Here is a 21221-nt window from a genome sequence, read left to right as displayed (position 1 = left end):
ATGGAGCGAGGTTAGACGGTAAGGAAATTGCTTACCAGTGTTAATGCGGCGCACTTCACTACGTTGTCCAGTGCAGTTTGCGCTCATAGCTGTGACCGACACATTGTACGCCTCACTACATGCCAGACCACTGATGTTACAGGAAGTGCTGCTGGAGTTGCAGGTTAACGCACGTCCATTATCATATTCTGCTGTTACAATATAGTAGGAAACTAAGCCACTGGATGCTGCCCAGGAAACAGATGCTGTGTCAGATCCATGGGCTAGAGACAAATTGACTTGAGTGGGTGCACATGGAGCTGAAAAAGAAAAGAATCAATTATGTGATGCACAACATTCAATAAATAGATCACCAAACCTGCATCCAATCTCTCTGCCTTTTGCGTTCTTTTTTTATTTTTATACCTGTGTCTACAGTGGACATGGAAGTGGAAACGGATGACCCGACCAAGCCGTTTCCTGTAACATTGATGCTGTAGCGTTGACCGCACTGCAGTGAGCTGATGTTGCATGAAGAGCCACTGGTGAAGCAGCTGTGCAATTGACTATCCTGAAAAGACTGCAGCGATACATTGAAACTGAGTGCACCATTGCCTGGTGTCCAAGAAACGAGTGCTGAGTTGCTGCCACAGTCAAGCGTGGCCTGAATGTCAGAGTTGAGACATGGTGCTGCAACAGGAAAACAAATTGATTAACTTAACGTGTCCTTGGTGGATAAAAGTATTAGCGTGTCTTTAAAACAAATCTTGCTGACTACAGGCTTTTGGACAGTGTTGGATATCTTCATAAAACAGCATTTAATTTAATTAGTTCTTTGCCTTACCTGTTGCGATTGGTGGTCCAGTTTGCACAGAGCTGTTGCACGATAGTCCAACTGCCACTACTTGAACTGGACACGCTTGCCCACATGTCATGTTAGTGATGTCACATGTCATTTGACTGGTCATGCACGTATACGTCTGTCCAGGAAAGCATTGCGTTGTCATTAAAAAGGAAAGTGCTCCATTGCCAGGGGACCAGGACACACTCGCTGTTTTGTTGCCAAAGTTCATTGTGGACTGGATATTCAGTGGAGGGCATGGGGCTAAAGACAAGAGAACAAAGTCAAAGCATGTCATTGCTACAGAGCTAGGAACAGGAAATGTATAGGACCCAGAGGCTTGGAGAGGACTATGACGAAGAGGAGGACTGGTCAACTGGTAGAATGCATGATGTGCTGTTATCTGGTGATTGTCAGCATCTATTGGTGCGGTGTCAATTTGGCCTTGAGAAGAGTGAATAAATTCCACAGGGCTGCTAGGCACTTGGTAGTGCATTATTACTGACAGTCATTTTGAGAAAGATATTGCCCTGAGTTTATCACATTTACAGAAAGGTAAATACTGAATGTGGGAATCAGCATTATACATAGGAGCAGTGATGCAGTAACCTCTAGAGGAATTTTAGACTTTTTCGCTGCCTAGTACAGTTGCATGTTTTTAAATCAGCTTTTATGTTAACAAACTGAACTTCACTCTTAAATCCTAAGATCTTTTGGTCAATGATATGTCAAATTTTATTACCTGTCTGGATCTGAATGGGGGTACTCTGCACACTGCTGCAGTTGCTGCCTCCAGCCTTCACTGTGATGGTGTAGGATTGTCCACATGTCAGAGCCAACAGGTCACAGGAAGTGGAGGCTGAAGTACAGTTAATCGAGACACCATTGGCACTACTGGCTGTCACAGAGTAAACGTCCGCCCTGCGGCTCCTCCCCCAGGTTACCGTTGCTATGTTGCTGCTACAGCTCACATTGGCTGACACATTTTGTGGTGCACAAAGTGCTGGGTAAAAGAGAGAAAACAATGACTGACCATAGTCTTTCTGCAAGTAACCACAACTAAAACCTTCAGTATGCAAAGGGATGGACACAGCGAGGTTAGACAGTAAGGAAATTGCTCACCAGTGGTAATGCGGCGCACTTCACTACGTTGTCCAGTGCAGTTCGCACTCATAGCTGTGACCGACACATTGTACACCTCACTACATGCCAGACCACTGATGTTACAGGAAGTGCTGCTGGAGTTGCAGGTTAACGGACGTCCATTATCATATTCTGCTGTCACTACATAGTAGGAAGCTAAGCCACTGGATGCTGCCCAGGAAACAGATGCTGTGTCAGATCCATGGGCTAGAGACACATTGACTTGAGTGGGTGCACATGGAGCTGAAAAAGAAAAGAATCAATTATGCGATGCACAACATTCAATAAATAGATCACCAAACCTGCATCTAATCTCATTTTCTTAGTGTTCTTGTTTGATTTTTATACCTGTGTCTACAGTGGCCATGGATGTGGAAACAGATGACCCGACCAGGCCATTTCCTGTAACATTGATGCTGTAGCGTTGACCGCACTGCAGTGAGCTGATGTTGCATGAAGAGCCACTGGTGAAGCAGCTGTGCAACTGGCTATCCTGGAAAGACTGCAGCGATACATTGAAACTGAGTGCACCATTGCCTGGTGTCCAAGAAACGAGTGCTGAGTTGCTGCCACAGTCAAGCGTGGCCTGAATGTCAGAGTTGAGACATGGTGCTGCAACAAGAAAAGCAAATTGATTTACTTAATGTGTCCTTGTTGGATAAAAGTATTAGCGTGTCTTTAAAACAAATCTTGCTGACTACAGGCTTTTGGACAGTGTTGTATATCTTCATAAAAAAGCATTTAATTTAATCAGCTCTTTGGCTTACCTGTTGCGATTGGGGGTCCAGTTTGCACAGAGCTGTTGCACGACGGTCCAACTGCCACTACTTGAACTGGACACACTTGCCCACATGTCATGTTAGTGATGTCACATGTCATTTGACTGGTCATGCACGTATACGTCTGTCCAAGAAAGCATTGCATTGTCATTAAAAAGGAAAGTGCTCCATTGCCAGGGGACCAGGACACACTCGCTGTTTTGTTGCCAACGTTCATTGTGGACTGGATATTCAGTGGAGGGCATGGGGCTAAAGACAAGAGAACAAAGTGTAATTCAAAGCATGTCATTGCTACAGAGCTAGGAACAGGGGATGTATGGGACCCAAAGGCTTGGAGAGGACTATGACGAAGAGGAGGACTGGTCAACTGGTAGAATGCATGAGAAGTGATGTGCTGTTATCTGGTGATTGTCAGCATCTATTGATGTGGTGTCAATTGGCCTTGAGAAGAGTGAATAGATTTCACAGGGCTGCTAGGCACTTGGTAGTGCATTATTACTGACAGTCATTTTGAGAAAGATATTGCCCTGAGTTTATCACTTTTACAGAAAGGTAAATACTGAATGTGGGAATCAGCATTATACATAGGAGCAGTGATGCAGTGACCTCTAGAGGAATTTTAGACCGTTTCACTGCCTAATACAGTTGCATGGTTTTAAATCAGTTTTCTTGTTAACAAACTAAACTTTACTCTTAATTCCCAAAATCATTTGGTCTATGATATATCAAATTATTTACCTGTCTGGATCTGAACTGGAGTACTCTGCACACTGCTGCAGTTGCTGCCTCCGGCCTTCACTGTGATGGTGTAGGATTCTCCACATGTCAGAGCCAACAGGTCACAGGAAGTAGAAACTGAAGTGCAGTTAATTGAGAGACCATTGGCACTACTGGCTGTCACAGAGTAAACGTCCGCCCTGCGGCTCCTCCCCCAGGTTACCGTTGCTATGTTGCTGCTACAGCTCACATTGGCTGACACATTTTGTGGTGCACAAAGTGCTGGGTAAAAGAGAGAAAACAATGACTGACCATAGTCTTTCTGCAAGTAACCACAACTAAAACCTTCAGTATGCAAAGGGATGGACACAGCGAGGTTAGACGTTAAGGAAATTGCCTACCAGTGTTAATGCGGCGCACTTCACTACGTTGCCCAGTACAGTTCGCACTCATAGCTGTGACCGACACATTGTACACTTCACTACATGCCAGACCACTGATGTTACAGGAAGTGCTGATGGAGTTGCAGGTTAACGGACGTCCATTATCATATTCTGCTGTTACAATGTAGTAAGAAACTAAGCCACTGGATGCTGCCCAGGAAACAGATGCTGTGTCAGATCCATGGGCTAGAGACACATTGACTTGAGTGGGTGCACATGGAGCTGAAAAAGAAAAGAATCAATTATGTGATGCACAACATTCAATAAATAGATCACCAAACCTGCATCCAATCTCTCTGCCTTTTGCGTTCTTGTTTGATTTTTATACCTGTGTCTACACTGGACATGGATGTGGAAACAGATGACCCGACCAGGCTGTTTCCTGTAACATTGATGCTGTAGCGTTGACCGCACTGCAGTGAGCTGATGTTGCATGAAGAGCCACTGGTGAAGCAGCTGTGCAACTGACTATCCTGAAAAGACTGCAGCGATACATTGAAACTGAGTGCACCATTGCCTGGTGTCCAAGAAACAAGTGCTGAGTTGCTGCCACAGTCAAGCGTGGACTGAATGTTAGTGTTAGGACATGGTGCTGCAACAGGAAAACAGATTGATTAACCTAATGTGTCCTTGGTGGATAAAAGTATTAGCGTGTCTTTAAAACAAATCTTGCTGACTACAGGCTTTTGGACACTGTTGGATTTCAAAAAACAGCATTTAATTTAATCAGTTCTTTGCCTTACCTGTTGCGATTGGTGGTCCAGTTTGCACAGAGCTGTTGCACGACAGTCCAACTGCCACTACTTGAACTGGACACGCTTGCCCACATGTCATGTTAGTGATGTCACATGTCATTTGACTGGTCATGCACGTATACGTCTGTCCAGGAAAGCATTGCATTGTCATTAAAAAGGAAAGTGCTCCATTGCCAGGGGACCAGGACACACTCGCTGTTTTGTTGCCAAAGTTTATTGTGGACTGAATATTCAGCGGAGGGCATGGGGCTAAAGACAAGAGAACAAAGTGTAATTCAAAGCATGTCATTGCTACAGAGCTAGGAACAGGGGATGTACGGAATCCAGAGGCTTGGAGAGGACTATGACGAAGAGGAGGACTGGTCAACTGGTAGAATGCATGAGAAGTGATGTGCTGTTATCTGGTGATTGTCAGCATCTATTGGTGCGGTGTCAATTGGCCTTGAGAAGAGTGAATAAATTTCACAGGGCTGCTAAGCACTTTGTAGTGCATTAGTACTGACAGTCATTTTGAGAAAGAAATGGCCCTAAGTTTATCAGTTGCATGATTTTTAAATCAGCTTTCATGTTAACAAACTGAACTCCATTCTTAATTTCCAAGATCTTTTGGTCTATGATATGTCAAATTTTATTACCTGTCTGGATCTGAACAGGAGTACTCTGTACACTGCTGCAGTTGCTGCCTCCGGCCTTCACTGTGATGGTGTAGGATTGTCCACATGTCAGAGCCAACAGGTCACAGGAAGTGGAAACTGAAGTGCAGTTCACCGAGAGACCATTGGCACTACTGGCTGTCACAGAGTAAACGTCCGCCCTGCGGCTCCTCCCCCAGGTTACCGTTGCTATGTTGTTGCTACAGCTCACATTGGCTGACACATTTTGTGGTGCACAAAGTGCTGGGTAAAAGAGAGAAAACAATGGCTGACCATAGTCTTTCTGCAGGTAACCACAACTAAAACATTTAGTATGCAAAGGAATGGACACGTCGAGGTTAGACAATAAGGAAATTGCTTACCAGTGTTAATGCGGCGCACTTCACTACGTTGCCCAGAGCAGTTTGCACTCATAGCTGTGACCGACACATTGTACACCTCACTACATGCCAGACCACTGATGTTACAGGAAGTGCTGCTGGAGTTGCAGGTTAACAGACGTCCATTATCATATTCTGCTGTTACAATGTAGTAAGAAACTAAGCCACTGGATGCTGCCCAGGAAACAGATGCTGTGTCAGATCCATGGGCTAGAGACACATTGACTTGAGTGGGTGCACATGGAGCTGAAAAAGAAAAGAATCAAATATGTGATGCACCACCTTCAATAAATAGATCACCAAACCTGCAGTCAATCTCTCTGCCTTTTGCGTTCTTGTTTGATTTTCATACCTGTGTCTACAGTGGACATGGATGTGGAAACGGATGACCCGACCAGGCCGTTTCCTGTAACATTGATGCTGTAGCGTTGACCGCACTGCAGTGAGCTGATGTTGCATGAAGAGCCACTGGTGAAGCAGCTGTGCAATTGACTATCCTGAAAAGACTGCAGCGATACATTGAAACTGAGTGCACCGTTGCCTGGTGTCCAAGAAACGAGTGCTGAGTTGGTGCCACAGTCAAGCGTGGCCTGAATGTCAGAGTTGAGACATGGTGCTGCAACATAAAAACAAATTAATTAACCTAATGTGTCCTTGGTGGATAAAAATATTAGAGTGTCTTTAAAACAAATCTTGCTGACTACAGGCTTTTGGACAGTGTTGGATATCTTCATAAAAAGCATTTAATTTAATCAGCTCTTTGCCTTACCTGTTGCGATTGGTGGTCCAGTTTGCACAGAGCTGTTGCATGATGGTCCAACTGCCACTACTTGAACTGGACACGCTTGCCCACATGTCATGTTAGTGATGTCACATGTCGTTTGACTGGTCATGCACGTATACGTCTGTCCAGGAAAGCATTGCATTGTCATTAAAAAGGAAAGTGCTCCATTGCCAGGGGACCAGGACACACTCGCTGTTTTGTTGCCAAAGTTCATTGTGGACTGGATATTCAGTGGAGGGCATGGGGCTAAAGACAAGAGAACAAAGTGTAATTCAAAGCATGTCATTGCTACAGAGCTAGGAACAGGGGATGTATGGGACCCAGAGGCTTGGAGAGGACTATGACGAAGAGGAGGACTGGTCAACTAGTAGAATGCATGAGAAGTGATGTGCTGTTATCTGGTGATTGTCAGCATCTATTGGTGCGGTGTCACTTGGCCTTGAGAAGAGTGAATAAATTTCACAGGGCTGCTAGGCACTTGGTAGTGCATTAGTACTGACATTCATTGTTTTTCACTTTTACTGCAAGTTAAAGGCTTGATGTGTGAATCAGCATTATACATAGGAGCACTCATGCAGTGACCTCCAGTGGAATTTTAGACTCTTCTGTTGCCTTAAACTTTTGCATGTTTTTTTAACCAGTCTTCATGCTAACAAACCAAACTCCATTCCTATTTCCCAAGATCTTGTGGTCTATGATATGTCAAATTTTATTACCTGTCTGGATCTGAACAGGAGTACTCTGCACACTGCTGCAGTTGCTGCCTCCAGCCTTTACTGTGATGGTGTAGGATTGTCCACATGTCAGAGCCAAAAGTTCACAGGAAGTGGAGGCTGAAGTGCAGTTAATCGAGAGACCATTTGCACTACTGGCTGTCACAGAGTAAACGTCCGCCCTCCGGCTCCTGCCCCAGGTTACTGTTGCTATGTTGCTGCTACAGCTCACATTGGCTGACACATTTTGTGGTGCACAAAGTGCTGGGTAAAAGAGAGAAAACAATGGCTGACCATAGTCTTTCTGCAGGTAACCACAACTAAAACCTTCAGTATGCAAAGTGATGGATACGATGGAGCGAGGTTAGACAGTAAGGAAATTGCTTACCAGTGTTGATGCGGCGCACTTCACTACGTTGTCCAGTGCAGTTCGCGCTCATAGCTGTGACCGACACATTGTACGCCTCACTACATGCCAGACCACTGATGTTACAGGAAGTGCTGCTGGAGTTGCAGGTTAACGGACGTCCATTATCATATTCTGCTGTCACTACATAGTAGGAAACTAAGCCACTGGATGCTGCCCAGGAAACAGATGCTGTGTCAGATCCATGGGCTAGAGACACATTGACTTGAGTGGGTGCACATGGAGCTGAAAAAGAAAAGAATCAATTATGTGATGCACAGCATTCAATAAATAGATCACCAAACCTGCAGTCAATCGATTTTCCTTTTGCGTTCTTCTTTAATTTCATACCTGTGTCTACAGTGGCCATGGATGTGGAAACAGATGACCCGACCAGGCTGTTTCCTGTAACATTGATGCTGTAGCGTTGACCGCACTGCAGTGAGCTGATGTTGCATGAAGAGCCACTGGTGAAGCAGCTGTGCAATTGACTATCCTGGAAAGACTGCAGCGATACATTGAAACTGAGTGCACCATTGCCTGGTGTCCAAGAAACGAGTGCTGAGTTGGTGCCACAGTCAAGCGTGGCCTGAATGTCAGTGTTAGGACATGGTGCTGCAACAGGAAAACAGATTGATTAACCTAATGTGCCCTTGGTGGATAAAAGTATTAGCGTGTCTTTAAAACAAATCTTGCTGACTTCAGGCTTTTGGTCAGTGTTGGATATCTTTATAAAACAGCATTTAATTTAATCAGCTCTTTGGCTTACCTGTTGCGATTGGGGGTCCAGTTTGCACAGAGCTGTTGCACGACGATCCAACTGCCACTACTTGAACTGGACACGCTTGCCCACATGTCATGTTAGTGATGTCACATGTCGTTTGACTGGTCATGCACGTATACGTCTGTCCAGGAAAGCATTGCATTGTCATTAAAAAGGAAAGTGCTCCATTGCCAGGGGACCAGGACACACTCGCTGTTTTGTTGCCAAAGTTCATTGTGGACTGGATATTCAGTGGAGGGCATGGGGCTAAAGACAAGAGAACAAAGTGTAATTCAAAGCATGTCATTGCTACAGAGCTAGGAACAGGGGATGTATGGGACCCAGAGGCTTGGAGAGGACTATGACGAAGAGGAGGACTGGTCAACTGGTAGAATGCATGAGAAGTGATGTGCTGTTATCTGGTGATTGTCAGCATCTATTGATGTGGTGTCAATTGGCCTTGAGAAGAGTGAATAGATTTCACAGGGCTGCTAAGCACTTGGTAGTGCATTAGTACTGACAGTCATTTTGAGAAAGATATTGCCCTGAGTTTATCACTTTTACAGAAAGGTAAATACTGAATGTGGGAATCAGCATTATACATAGGAGCAGTGACACAGTGACCTCCAGTGGAATTTTAGGCTACGTTCACACTGCAGGCAAATGTGGCATGAATCAGATTTTTTCCCCCTCGTGTGACTCAGGTGATGACAGTGTGAACAGCCCAAACCGCATGAAATCTGATCTTTTCAGGTCAGATCTGTGCCACTTTCATATGTAGTCTTAAATCAGGCACAGATCTGATGTTCTACAATGCGACCAGGGTGTGAACGGTTATGTCGGATTTCATGTGACTTTTTCATAATCTCCGAGTGACATGCGTCATCATTCTGTGCTGCAAACATCATCTACCCCTCAGCAGCACAGTAGAATGGTACACAGGGCGATTACAGTACCACAGAAAGTTGGTTGTTCATGTTGAAAAAGATTTTAAAGGCATAACTGGTGCTTGTTAACTAATCTGGTTAAGGATTGAGGCACGGGTTAATCGTGAAGCTGAAGAGTGTCAAGGGTGTTGTGGATAGGGGATCTGTGTGCAAAGGAGGAAGAACTTTCTCTCCGAGAGAAAAAAGGGCAGGTGCTCGAGCACCCAAACCCCGATTCTGCACGTGTCTGCTGTTTATAACGAAAGTTAAATTAAATAACTCCACAAACAGAGATAAACCAACTCCGCCTTCACAGCTCAGTCTGCGGCTGCTCATATACCCTTGATGAGTCCGCTACACCGGTGATCAGAGCGCCACCCACCGCGGCTGTCATTAATCACAAACGATCAGTGTTTCTTTTTTTTTTTCATCACAGGAGACATTTTAGTTCTCAAATGCCGAAATACACTTTAGTAGTAGCAGAAAAATCATTTACAGTTCATGAAATACACCACGGTTGTCTGTAAAAAGGGTAATAATGATATAAGCATGATCTGACAACGTGCCTACTCATGCAGCACACGCGTGTGCATAATTAGACATGTGTTCTCCGTAATGCACTTTTGCGCATGCGGGTCAGTTTAGGACCATGATTTGTTCATACTGCAGATCTGATATTGGCCACATTTATAGGAGCAATGTGAACAGCCATGCAAAAAAATCTGATCAGATTTGAGCACTAAGCCTCGCAGTGTGAACGTAGCCTTAGACCGATTTGCTGCCTGATACAGTTGCATGATTTTTAAATCAGCTTTCATGTTAACAAACTGAACTTTATTCTTAATTTCCAAGATCTTGTGGTCTATGATATGTCGAATGTTATTACCTGTCTGGATCTGAACAGGAGTACTCTGTACACTGCTGCAGTTGCTGCCGCCGGCCTTCACTGTGATGGTGTAGGATTCTCCACATGTCAGAGCCAACAGGTCACAGGAAGTGGAAACTGAAGTGCAGTTCACCGAGAGACCATTGGCACTACTGGCTGTCACAGAGTAAATGTCCGCCCTGCGGCTCCTCCCCCAGGTTACTGTTGCTATGTTGCTGCTACAGCTCACATTGGCTGACACATTTTGTGGTGCACAAAGTGCTGGGTAAAAGAGAGAAAACAATGGCTGACCATAGTCTTTCTGCAGCCAACCACAACTAAAACCTTTAGTATGTTAAGGGATGGACACAGCGAGGTTAGACAGTAAGGAAATTGCTTACCAGTGTTAATGCGGCGCACTTCACTACGTTGCCCAGTACAGTTCGCACTCATAGCTGTGACCGACACATTGTACACCTCACTACATGCCAGACCACTGATGTTACAGGAAGTGCTGCTGGAGTTGCAGGTTAACGGACGTCCATTATCATATTCTGCTGTTACAATATAGTAGGAAACTAAGCCACTGGATGCTGCCCAGGAAACAGATGCTGTGTCAGATCCATGGGCTAGAGACACATTGACTTGAGTGGGTGCACATGGAGCTGAAAAAGAAAAGAATCAATTATGTGATGCACAACATTCAATAAATAGATCACCAAACCTGCATCCAATCTCACTACCTTTTGCGTTCTCGTTTGATTTTTATACCTGTGTCTACAGTGGCCATGGATGTGGAAACGGATGACCCGACCAGGCCATTTCCTGTAACATTAATGCTGTAGCGTTGACCGCACTGCAGTGAGCTGATGTTGCATGAAGAGCCACTGGTGAAGCAGCTGTGCAATTGACTATCCTGGAAAGACTGCAGCGAAACATTGAAACTGAGTGCACCATTGCCTGGTGTCCAAGAAACGAGTGCCGAGTTGGTGCCACAGTCAAGCGTGGCCTGAATGTCAGAGTTGAGACATGGTGCTGCAACAGGAAAACAGATTGATTAACCTGATGTGCCCTTGGTGGATAAAAGTATTAGCGTGTCTTTGAAACAAATCTTGCTGACTACAGGCTTTTGGACAGTGTTGTATATCTTCATAAAACAGCATTTAATTTAATCAGTGCTTTGCCTTACCTGTTGCGATTGGTGGTCCAGTTTGCACAGAGCTGTTGCACGACAGTCCAACTGCCACTACTTGAACTGGACACGCTTGCCCACATGTCATGTTAGTGATGTCACATGTCGTTTGACTGGTCATGCACGTATACGTCTGTCCAGGAAAGCATTGCATTGTCATTAAAAAGGAAAGTGCTCCATTGCCAGGGGACCAGGACACACTCGCTGTTTTGTTGCCAAAGTTCATTGTGGACTGGATATTCAGTGGAGGGCATGGGGCTAAAGACAAGAGAACAAAGTGTAATTCAAAGCATGTCATTGCTACAGAGCTAGGAACAGGGGATGTATGGGACCCAGAGGCTTGGAGAGGACTATGACGAAGAGGAGGACTGGTCAACTGGTAGAATGCATGAGAAGTGATGTGCTGTTATCTGGTGATTGTCAGCATCTATTGATGTGGTGTCAATTGGCCTTGAGAAGAGTGAATAGATTTCACAGGGCTGCTAAGCACTTGGTAGTGCATTAGTACTGACAGTCATTTTGAGAAAGATATTGCCCTGAGTTTATCACTTTTACAGAAAGGTAAATACTGAATGTGGGAATCAGCATTATACATAGGAGCAGTGACACAGTGACCTCCAGTGGAATTTTAGGCTACGTTCACACTGCAGGCAAATGTGGCATGAATCAGATTTTTTCCCCCTCGTGTGACTCAGGTGATGACAGTGTGAACAGCCCAAACCGCATGAAATCTGATCTTTTCAGGTCAGATCTGTGCCACTTTCATATGTAGTCTTAAATCAGGCACAGATCTGATGTTCTACAATGCGACCAGGGTGTGAACGGTTATGTCGGATTTCATGTGACTTTTTCATAATCTCCGAGTGACATGCGTCATCATTCTGTGCTGCAAACATCATCTACCCCTCAGCAGCACAGTAGAATGGTACACAGGGCGATTACAGTACCACAGAAAGTTGGTTGTTCATGTTGAAAAAGATTTTAAAGGCATAACTGGTGCTTGTTAACTAATCTGGTTAAGGATTGAGGCACGGGTTAATCGTGAAGCTGAAGAGTGTCAAGGGTGTTGTGGATAGGGGATCTGTGTGCAAAGGAGGAAGAACTTTCTCTCCGAGAGAAAAAAGGGCAGGTGCTCGAGCACCCAAACCCCCATTCTGCACGTGTCTGCTGTTTATAACAAAAGTTGAATTAAATAACTCCACAAACAGAGATAAACCAACTCCGCCTTCACAGCTCAGTCTGCGGCTGCTCATATACCCTTGATGAGTCCGCTACACCGGTGATCAGAGCGCCACCCACCGCGGCTGTCATTAATCACAAACGATCAGTGTTTCTTTTTTTTTTTCATCACAGGAGACATTTTAGTTCTCAAATGCCGAAATACACTTTAGTAGTAGCAGAAAAATCATTTACAGTTCATGAAATACACCACGGTTGTCTGTAAAAAGGGTAATAATGATATAAGCATGATCTGACAACGTGCTTACTCATGCAGCACACGCGTGTGCATAATTAGACATGTGTTCTCCGTAATGCACTTTTGCGCATGCGGGTCAGTTTAGGACCATGATTTGTTTATACTGCAGATCTGATATTGGCCACATTTATAAGACCAATGTGAACAGCCATGCAAAAAAATCGGAAAAAATTTGAGCACTAAGCCTCGCAGTGCGAACGTAGCCTTAGACCGATTTGCTGCCTGATACAGTTGCATGATTTTTAAATCAGCTTTTATGTTAACAAACTGAACTTTATTCTTAATTTCCAAGATCTTGTGGTCTATGATATGTCGAATGTTATTACCTGTCTGGATCTGAACAGGAGTACTCTGCACACTGCTGCAGTTGCTGCCGCCGGCCTTCACTGTGATGGTGTAGGATTGTCCACATGTGAGAGCCAACAGGTCACAGGAAGTGGAGGCTGAAGTGCAGTTAATCGAGACACCATTGGCACTACTGGCTGTCACAGAGTAAACGTCCGCCCTGCGGCTCCTCCCCCAGGTTACTGTTGCTATGTTGCTGCTACAGCTCACATTGGCTGACACATTTTGTGGTGCACAAAGTGCTGGGTAAAAGAGAGAAAACAATGGCTGACCATAGTCTTTCTGCAGGTAACCACAGCTAAAACCTTCAGTATGCAAAGGGATGGACACAGTGAGGTTAGACGGTAAGGAAATTGCTTACCAGTGTTAATGCGGCGCACTTCACTACGTTGCCCAGTACAGTTCGCACTCATAGCTGTGACCGACACATTGTACACCTCACTACATGCCAGACCACTGATGTTACAGGAAGTGCTGCTGGAGTTGCAGGTTAACGCACGTCCATTATCATATTCTGCTGTTACAATATAGTAGGAAACTAAGCCACTGGATGCTGCCCAGGAAACAGATGCTGTGTCAGATCCATGGGCTAGAGACACATTGACTTGAGTGGGTGCACATGGAGCTGAAAAAGAAAAGAATCAATTATGTGATGCACAACATTCAATAAATAGATCACCAAACCTGCATCCAATCTCACTGCCTTTTGCGTTCTCGTTTGATTTTTATACCTGTGTCTACACTGGACATGGATGTGGAAACGGATGACCCGACCAGGCCATTTCCTGTAACATTAATGCTGTAGCGTTGACCGCACTGCAGTGAGCTGATGTTGCATGAAGAGCCACTGGTGAAGCAGCTGTGCAATTGACTATCCTGGAAAGACTGCAGCGATACATTGAAACTGAGTGCACCGTTGCCTGGTGTCCAAGAAACGAGTGCTGAGTTGCTGCCACAGTCAAGCGTGGACTGAATGTTGGAGTTCGGACATGGTGCTGCAACATGAAAACAAATTGGTTAAGCTAATGTGCCCTTGGTGGATAAAAGTATTAGCGTGTCTTTAAAACAAATCTTGCTGACTACAGGCTTTTGGACAGTGTTGTATATCTTCATAAAAAAGCATTTAATTTAATCAGCTCTTTGCCTTACCTGTTGCGATTGGGGGTCCAGTTTGCACAGAGCTGTTGCACGACAGTCCAACTGCTACTACTTGAACTGGACACGCTTGCCCACATGTCATGTTAGTGATGTCACATGTCGTTTGACTGGTCATGCACGTATACGTCTGCCCAGGAAAGCATTGCATTGTCATTAAAAAGGAAAGTGCTCCATTGCCAGGGGACCAGGACACACTCGCTGTTTTGTTGCCAAAGTTCATTGTGGACTGGATATTCAGTGGAGGGCATGGGGCTAAAGACAAGAGAACAAAGTGTAATTCAAAGCATGTCATTGCTACAGAGCTAGGAACAGGGGATGTATGGGACCCAGAGGCTTGGAGAGGACTATGACGAAGAGGAGGACTGGTCAACTAGTAGAATGCATGAGAAGTGATGTGCTGTTATCTGGTGATTGTCAGCATCTATTGGTGCGGTGTCCCTTGGCCTTGAGAAGAGTGAATAAATTTCACAGGGCTGCTGAGCACTTGGTAGTGCATTAGTACTGACATTCATTGTTTTTCACTTTTACTGCAAGTTAAAGGCTTGATGTGTGAATCAGCATTATACATAGGAGCACTCATGCAGTGACCTCCAGTGGAATTTTAGACTCTTCTGTTGCCTTAAACTTTTGCATGTTTTTTTTTTAACCAGTCTGCATGCTAACAAACCAAACTCCATTCCTATTTCCCAAGATATTTTGGTCTATAATATGTCAAATTTTATTACCTGTCTGGATCTGAATGGGGGTACTCTGCACACTGCTGCAGTTGCTGCCTCCGGCCTTCACTGTGATGGTGTAGGATTGTCCACATGTCAGAGCCAACAGGTCACAGGAAGTGGAGGCTGAAGTGCAGTTAATCGAGACACCATTGGCACTACTGGCTGTCACAGAGTAAACGTCCGCCCTGCGGCTCCTCCCCCAGGTTACTGTTGCTATGTTGCTGCTACAGCTCACATTGGCTGACACATTTTGTGGTGCACAGAGTGCTGGGTAAAAGAGAGAAAACAATGACTGACCGTAATCTTTCTGCAGGTAACCACAACTAAAACCTTCATTATGAAAAGTGATGGATACGATGTACTGAGGTTAGACAGTGAGGAAATTGCTTACCAGTGTTAATGCGGCGCACTTCACTACGTTGCCCAGAGCAGTTTGCACTCATAGCTGTGACCGACACATTGTACACCTCACTACATGCCAGACCACTGATGTTACAGGAAGTGCTGCTGGAGTTGCAGGTTAACGGATGTCCATTATCATATTCTGCTGTTACAGTATAGTAGGAAACTAAGCCACTGGATGCTGCCCAGGAAACAGATGCTGTGTCAGATCCATGGGCTAGAGACACATTGACTTGAGTGGGTGCACATGGAGCTGAAAAAGAAAAGAATCAATTATGTGATGCACAACATTCAATAAATAGATCACCAAACCTGCAGTCAATCTCACTGCCTTTTGCGTTCTCGTTTGATTTTTATACCTGTGTCTACACTGGACATGGATGTGGAAACAGATGACCCGACCAGGCTGTTTCCTGTAACATTGATGCTGTAGCGTTGACCGCACTGTAGTGAGCTGATGTTGCATGAAGAGCCACTGGTGAAGCAGCTGTGCAACTGGCTATCCTGGAAAGACTGCAGCGATACATTGAAACTGAGTGCACCATTGCCTGGTGTCCAAGAAACGAGTGCTAAGTTGCTGCCACAGTCAAGCGTGGCCTGAATGCCAGAGTTGAGACATGGTGCTGCAACAGGAAAACAGATTGATTAACCTAATGTGTCCTTGGTGGATAAAAATATTAGAGTGTCTTTAAAACAAATCTTGCTGACTCTAGGCTTTTAGACAGTGTTGGATATCTTCATAAAAAAGCATTTAATTTAATCAGCTCTTTGCCTTACCTGTTGCGATTGGTGGTCCAGTTTGAACAGAGCTGTTGCACGATGGTCCAACTGCCACTACTTGAACTGGACACGCTTGCCCACATGTCATGTTAGTGATGTCACATGTCATTTGACTGGTCATGCATGTATACGTCTGTCCAGGAAAGCATTGCATTGTCATTAAAAAGGAAAGTGCTCCATTGCCAGGGGACCAGGACACACTCGCTGTTTTGTTGCCAAAGTTCATTGTGGACTGAATATTCAGTGGAGGGCATGGGGCTAAAGACAAGAGAACAAAGTGTAATTCAAAGCATGTCATTGCTACAGAGCTAGGAACAGGGGGTGTAAAGGACCCAGATGATTGCAATATGATGAAGTGGAGGACTGGTCAACTGGTAGAATGCATGAGAAGTGCATTAGTACTAATAGTCATTTAGAGAAAGAAATTGCCCTGAGTTTATCACTTTTATAGGAAGTTAAATATTCGATGTGTGAATCAGCATTATACATAGCAGCAGTGATGCAGTGAATTCCAGAGGAATCTTAGACTGTTTTTCTGCCTGATACAGTTGCATGTTTTTAAACCAGTCATCATGTTAACAAACTGAACTTTATTCTTAATTCCAAAGATCTTGTGGTCTATGATATGTCGAATGTTATTACCTGTCTGGATCTGAACAGGAGTACTCTGCACACTGCTGCAGTTGCTGCCTCCGGCCTTCACTGTGATGGTGTAGGATTGTCCACATGTGAGAGCCAACAGGTCACAGGAAGTGGAAACTGAAGTGCAGTTCACCGAGAGACCATTGGCACTACTGGCTGTCACAGAGTAAACGTCCGCCTTGCGGCTCCTCCCCCAGGTTACTGTTGCTATGTTGCTGCTACAGCTCACATTGGCTGACACATTTTGTGGTGCACAGAGTGCTGGGTAAAAGAGAGAAAACAATGACTGACCATAATCTTTCTGCTTGTAACCACAACTAAATCCTTCAGTATGCAAAGGGATGGATACAGCGAGGTTAGACAGTAAGAAAATTGCTTACCAGTGTTAATGCGGCGCACTTCACTACGTTGTCCAGTGCAGTTTGCGCTCATAGCTGTGACCGACACATTGTAAACCTCACTACATGCCAGACCACTGATGTTACAGGAAGTGCTGCTGGAGTTGCAGGTTAACGCACGTCCATTATCATATTCTGCTGTTACAATGTAGTAGGAAACTAAGCCACTGGATGCTGCCCAGGAAACAGATGCTGTGTCAGATCCATGGGCTAGAGACACATTGACTTGAGTGGGTGCACATGGAGCTGAAAAAGACAAGAATCAATAAAGTGATGCACAGCATTCAATAAATAGATCACCAAACCTGCAGTCAATCGATTTTCCTTTTGCGTTCTCATTTGATTTTTATACCTGTGTCTACAGTGGACATGGATGTGGAAACTGATGATTCAACCAGGCCCTTTCCTGTAACACTGATGCTGTAGCGTTGACCGCACTGCAGTGAGCTGATGTTGCATGAAGAGCCACTGGTGAAGCAGCTGTGCAGTTGGCTATCCTGGAAAGACTGCAGCGATACATTGAAACTGAGTGCACCGTTGCCTGGTGTCCAAGAAACGAGTGCTGAGTTGCTGCCACAGTCAAGCGTGGCCTGAATGCCAGAGTTGAGACATGGTGCTGCAAAACATGTTAATGTTGTTGTGATATGGATGGTCACAACAAGCTGCATTTGAGTACATACAAAGCGAGATTAAAGAGTTGTTACTGTGTGAAAGTGCGTGCATGCACACTAGACAGTTACCTGAATGTATTTGAATTGGTGTGGATGGCAGACTCCTGCAGTGACCATCGTTCATTGTAACTGAGAGGTTGTACTTGACTCCGCAGAGCAGCTTTGGTAATGTGCAGTTGTTAAAGCTGGTGCTGCAGTTTATTGACGATCCATATTCATTCTGTAGTATTGCTGTGTACAGACCTCCCGACTGAAGGGTCTGCCAGCTGACTGTTGTATAATTCGCTGCATAGTCTGCAGTGACCCCCACACCAGCAGGAGCACATGGGGCTACAAAAGAGAATGGATGAGACTTACTTAGTTTGTGCCCTAGTTTATATCTAATTTTTGGACAAATTCGTTAATAAATTGTTAGAAAATGATTTATAAAAATATAACATTTTAGTCGTCCCTTTTACATTGTAATTATCTAGTTTATCTAATCTAAATTCATACGTATTATGTAGATCTTGCTTTGATTTCTTGGGACATTTCAATCATCGCCTCTTTATTTATTAATTGATTTGTTTTTTATTTAACACTTTTCTTAGTTTTGTTTTTTTTTTTTTAGATTTAAATTATCTCGACTCTTTTTTTACTCCTTTTATTTTACATTATTGTTAAACCTTTATTTATTGTCATTTTTTTACGTTTATTTTACATATTGATATAAATGTTAAATTTCGCTAAATTACAATAACATGGCAGATAAATATTTCACTATATATGAAAATCACAAGTATTTGAACATGTGACTTGAAAATGAATATTATCCAATTCCTATTGGATACAGTCAATAATTAAGGTGCATTTAACTGAAGCTAACCACTAAAGCTAACCAGGGCTGCGCCCGGTCAGTACCTGGATGGGAGACCACATGGGAAAGCTAGGTTGAGGCCAGCAGGGGGCGCTCAGCCTGTGGTCTGTGTGGGTCCTAATGCCCTAGTATATTGACGCGGACTATACTGCACAGTGTCTTTCGGATGAGACGTTAAACCGAGGTGCCGACTCTCTGAGTAGGGGTTTAACCCCGGCATCCTGGCCAAATCTGCCCACTGGCCTCTGTCCATCATGGCCTCCTAACCATCCCCATATTCTAATTGGCTTCATCACTCTGTCTCCTCTCCACCAATCAACTGCTGTGTAGTGTGTGGTGTGCGGTCTGGCGCAAAATGGATGCCATCAAGTCACAAGTCACAAGTGCACACTGGTGGCACCCATCCCCCCCCCCCCCCCCCCCCCCCCCACACACACTGTGTTAAGCGCTTTGAGTGCCCTGAAAAGCGCTATATAAATGTAAGGAATCATGATGATTATTATTAAATTAAGTGTTTGGTCAGTATCTGTAGGAATAGATCGATAATAAATTAAAATTTCAATAGGTTATTGCAAAAAAAAAAAAACAATAGATTAAATTTATATATTTCTTATGTTCCTTTTGACTTTTCCTGTTCCTGTAAAATTTATGTAATATTTTTCCCCAACATATTAATTTGGGTGTAAGTTTTGGATTGTGATCTTTTTGTTTTGTTAGATTTGTTCCAATTTTGGCTTTGATACTAACTCATCTAATGTATGTGCACAAATATATTATTCTGAAGCATCCTATAGAAAATATTAATTTAAAAGAGAGATCTGGGAGAGGTGTACACAGTACCGGCCTGTTCAAATGGCAATATAGGTGGTCGTCTAGGGCCCCACGTTTCTTGAAGGGCCCACGAACGCTGCTGTTGTATATTTACTGTGAATGTGGACATTTGCGAGGACGAGCGCATACTTATAAGTCATGCACAATGCGCAGTACACAAACTCTATTAAACGCGATACAATTCACATCGATGATGAGAAATAAATAACATCCACATTTCACATTTCATACATGACAAATACATTTAAAAAGATAATAAATACACAACAACAGTATTAATAAAAGCAGAAAATATAGGCAAATTACCGGTTTGTAAACATTCAGGATGCACGCCCATTGAGGTTGCAGAAAGAAACCGGGAGCGCTAGCATTTACAGTGAGGGAATAACATCCGATGCAGTACAGAGTTTGTTGTTGTCTTAGAAATAAGTTAAATTGATTACATTTTATATATTATTTACATAATGCTTTCAGCGAATTATAACAGCTCGTCACTCAGTGATAAGCACAGTTATTCTGCAATATTAATGTTAAAGTGAGCGGCGTTCATCTGACAGGTCCATTCATGATAGCACCCTCCCAATGGATATTGGATGAGATGAATGGCCAAGCATCCAGCCCCAAATATACAATCTCATTGAAAATCCGAGTGATCTTAAAAGTGAAAAGATAAAGGTCTTACAAGTCTTTGGATGCCAACAATGTTGTTCTGTGTGGTCATGTGCAAGGAATAATATTCCATGATTACCAGATGCAAAACTATGTAGTGCTAAAATCTGAGGTTCTGCCTAGCCAAAGACAAGAAAAGAAGATGGAACTATACAAGGCCTGGGTAATCATCAACAAGCAAAACAACTGCATTCTGACGGCGAACTGCATCTGTATGGCAGGGTATGTGAACTTATATTTTACATTTAATTCTAAGCATTCAGTGTCCACAGTTTAATTCACCTTATTTAACTGTTTTTGCTGAAATTAAACATTGCTGACATCAAAAACGAGTAATGTGTATGATTCAGCATAGCCTGAACTTGAGAACTGAATGAAAACTGCAGAGTGGAGCATTTTTAATTAGGTCCTTACTTTATTCAGCTCTTCTGATGGCTGTTAGCCAAAGACATCTGCAGTTGGCATTAAAAGCAGTCTGGTGTATGGTAAAATTTAATCGATTTTGGCATCCTACCGCACAACACGGCATGTTTGCTATTGCAGCCGGTCTTTTTTTGCAACCGTTAAATGCGGTTGAACCCATGTGACCTCATGTGTGACATAGGTTGGTAATTCCTCTTTTAGAAACATACACAGCAACGCTACACTCTATTTTGCATAACACTGCCCGCGATCGGCTATTGAGTGAACTGGAATAACGCAACGTACGTATTCCTACACAGATTCCATATATCTCTCCAAATTGCACAACTGTCCAATCTGTGCCCTTCTTCATCTACACTTTAAAAAATAAATCCGTAAAATTTACGATAAAATACCGGCAGCTGTGGTTGCCAGTACTTTACCGTTAAAAACACGGTACAAACCGTAAAAGTAATTTTTCATTTTTACGGTAAACTACCATATTTTATTAATTTATAGACGTAATATGTCT

At 43.8% G+C, this 21221-nt stretch overlaps 1 protein-coding gene and 1 long non-coding RNA gene across 2 annotated transcripts in view; one reads left to right on the top strand and one right to left on the bottom strand.

Annotated features, from left to right (window-relative positions):
* Positions 1–21221, top strand: part of LOC141378784 (uncharacterized) — a 48185-nt gene that overhangs the window by 8509 nt on the left and 18455 nt on the right. The window lies entirely within an intron of this gene.
* fndc7rs1 (fibronectin type III domain containing 7, related sequence 1) overlaps positions 1–21221 on the bottom strand; it is a 71150-nt gene that overhangs the window by 36221 nt on the left and 13708 nt on the right. Inside the window, exons 10-44 of the mRNA XM_073929808.1 lie at positions 18001–18261; positions 17613–17876; positions 17243–17506; positions 16863–17123; positions 16218–16478; positions 15800–16063; positions 15430–15693; positions 15045–15305; positions 14311–14571; positions 13893–14156; positions 13523–13786; positions 13143–13403; positions 11337–11597; positions 10919–11182; positions 10549–10812; positions 10169–10429; positions 8363–8623; positions 7945–8208; positions 7576–7839; positions 7191–7451; positions 6460–6720; positions 6043–6306; positions 5673–5936; positions 5293–5553; positions 4646–4906; positions 4231–4494; positions 3861–4124; positions 3481–3741; positions 2731–2991; positions 2312–2575; positions 1943–2206; positions 1563–1823; positions 824–1084; positions 406–669; positions 36–299 (exon numbers count right to left, since the gene is read on the bottom strand). Of these exons, the coding sequence (XP_073785909.1) occupies positions 36–299; positions 406–669; positions 824–1084; positions 1563–1823; positions 1943–2206; positions 2312–2575; positions 2731–2991; positions 3481–3741; positions 3861–4124; positions 4231–4494; positions 4646–4906; positions 5293–5553; positions 5673–5936; positions 6043–6306; positions 6460–6720; positions 7191–7451; positions 7576–7839; positions 7945–8208; positions 8363–8623; positions 10169–10429; positions 10549–10812; positions 10919–11182; positions 11337–11597; positions 13143–13403; positions 13523–13786; positions 13893–14156; positions 14311–14571; positions 15045–15305; positions 15430–15693; positions 15800–16063; positions 16218–16478; positions 16863–17123; positions 17243–17506; positions 17613–17876; positions 18001–18261 (9189 nt within the window). The remainder of the gene's footprint in view (positions 1–35; positions 300–405; positions 670–823; positions 1085–1562; positions 1824–1942; positions 2207–2311; positions 2576–2730; positions 2992–3480; positions 3742–3860; positions 4125–4230; positions 4495–4645; positions 4907–5292; positions 5554–5672; positions 5937–6042; positions 6307–6459; positions 6721–7190; positions 7452–7575; positions 7840–7944; positions 8209–8362; positions 8624–10168; positions 10430–10548; positions 10813–10918; positions 11183–11336; positions 11598–13142; positions 13404–13522; positions 13787–13892; positions 14157–14310; positions 14572–15044; positions 15306–15429; positions 15694–15799; positions 16064–16217; positions 16479–16862; positions 17124–17242; positions 17507–17612; positions 17877–18000; positions 18262–21221) is intronic.

The sequence above is a fragment of the Danio rerio genome, chromosome 2 (genome assembly GCF_049306965.1).
Source record: "Danio rerio strain Tuebingen ecotype United States chromosome 2, GRCz12tu, whole genome shotgun sequence".
Classification (NCBI taxonomy): domain Eukaryota; kingdom Metazoa; phylum Chordata; class Actinopteri; order Cypriniformes; family Danionidae; genus Danio; species Danio rerio.
Note: the sequence above shows the minus strand (reverse complement) of the source record. Positions and strands in the feature narration are given on the sequence as shown.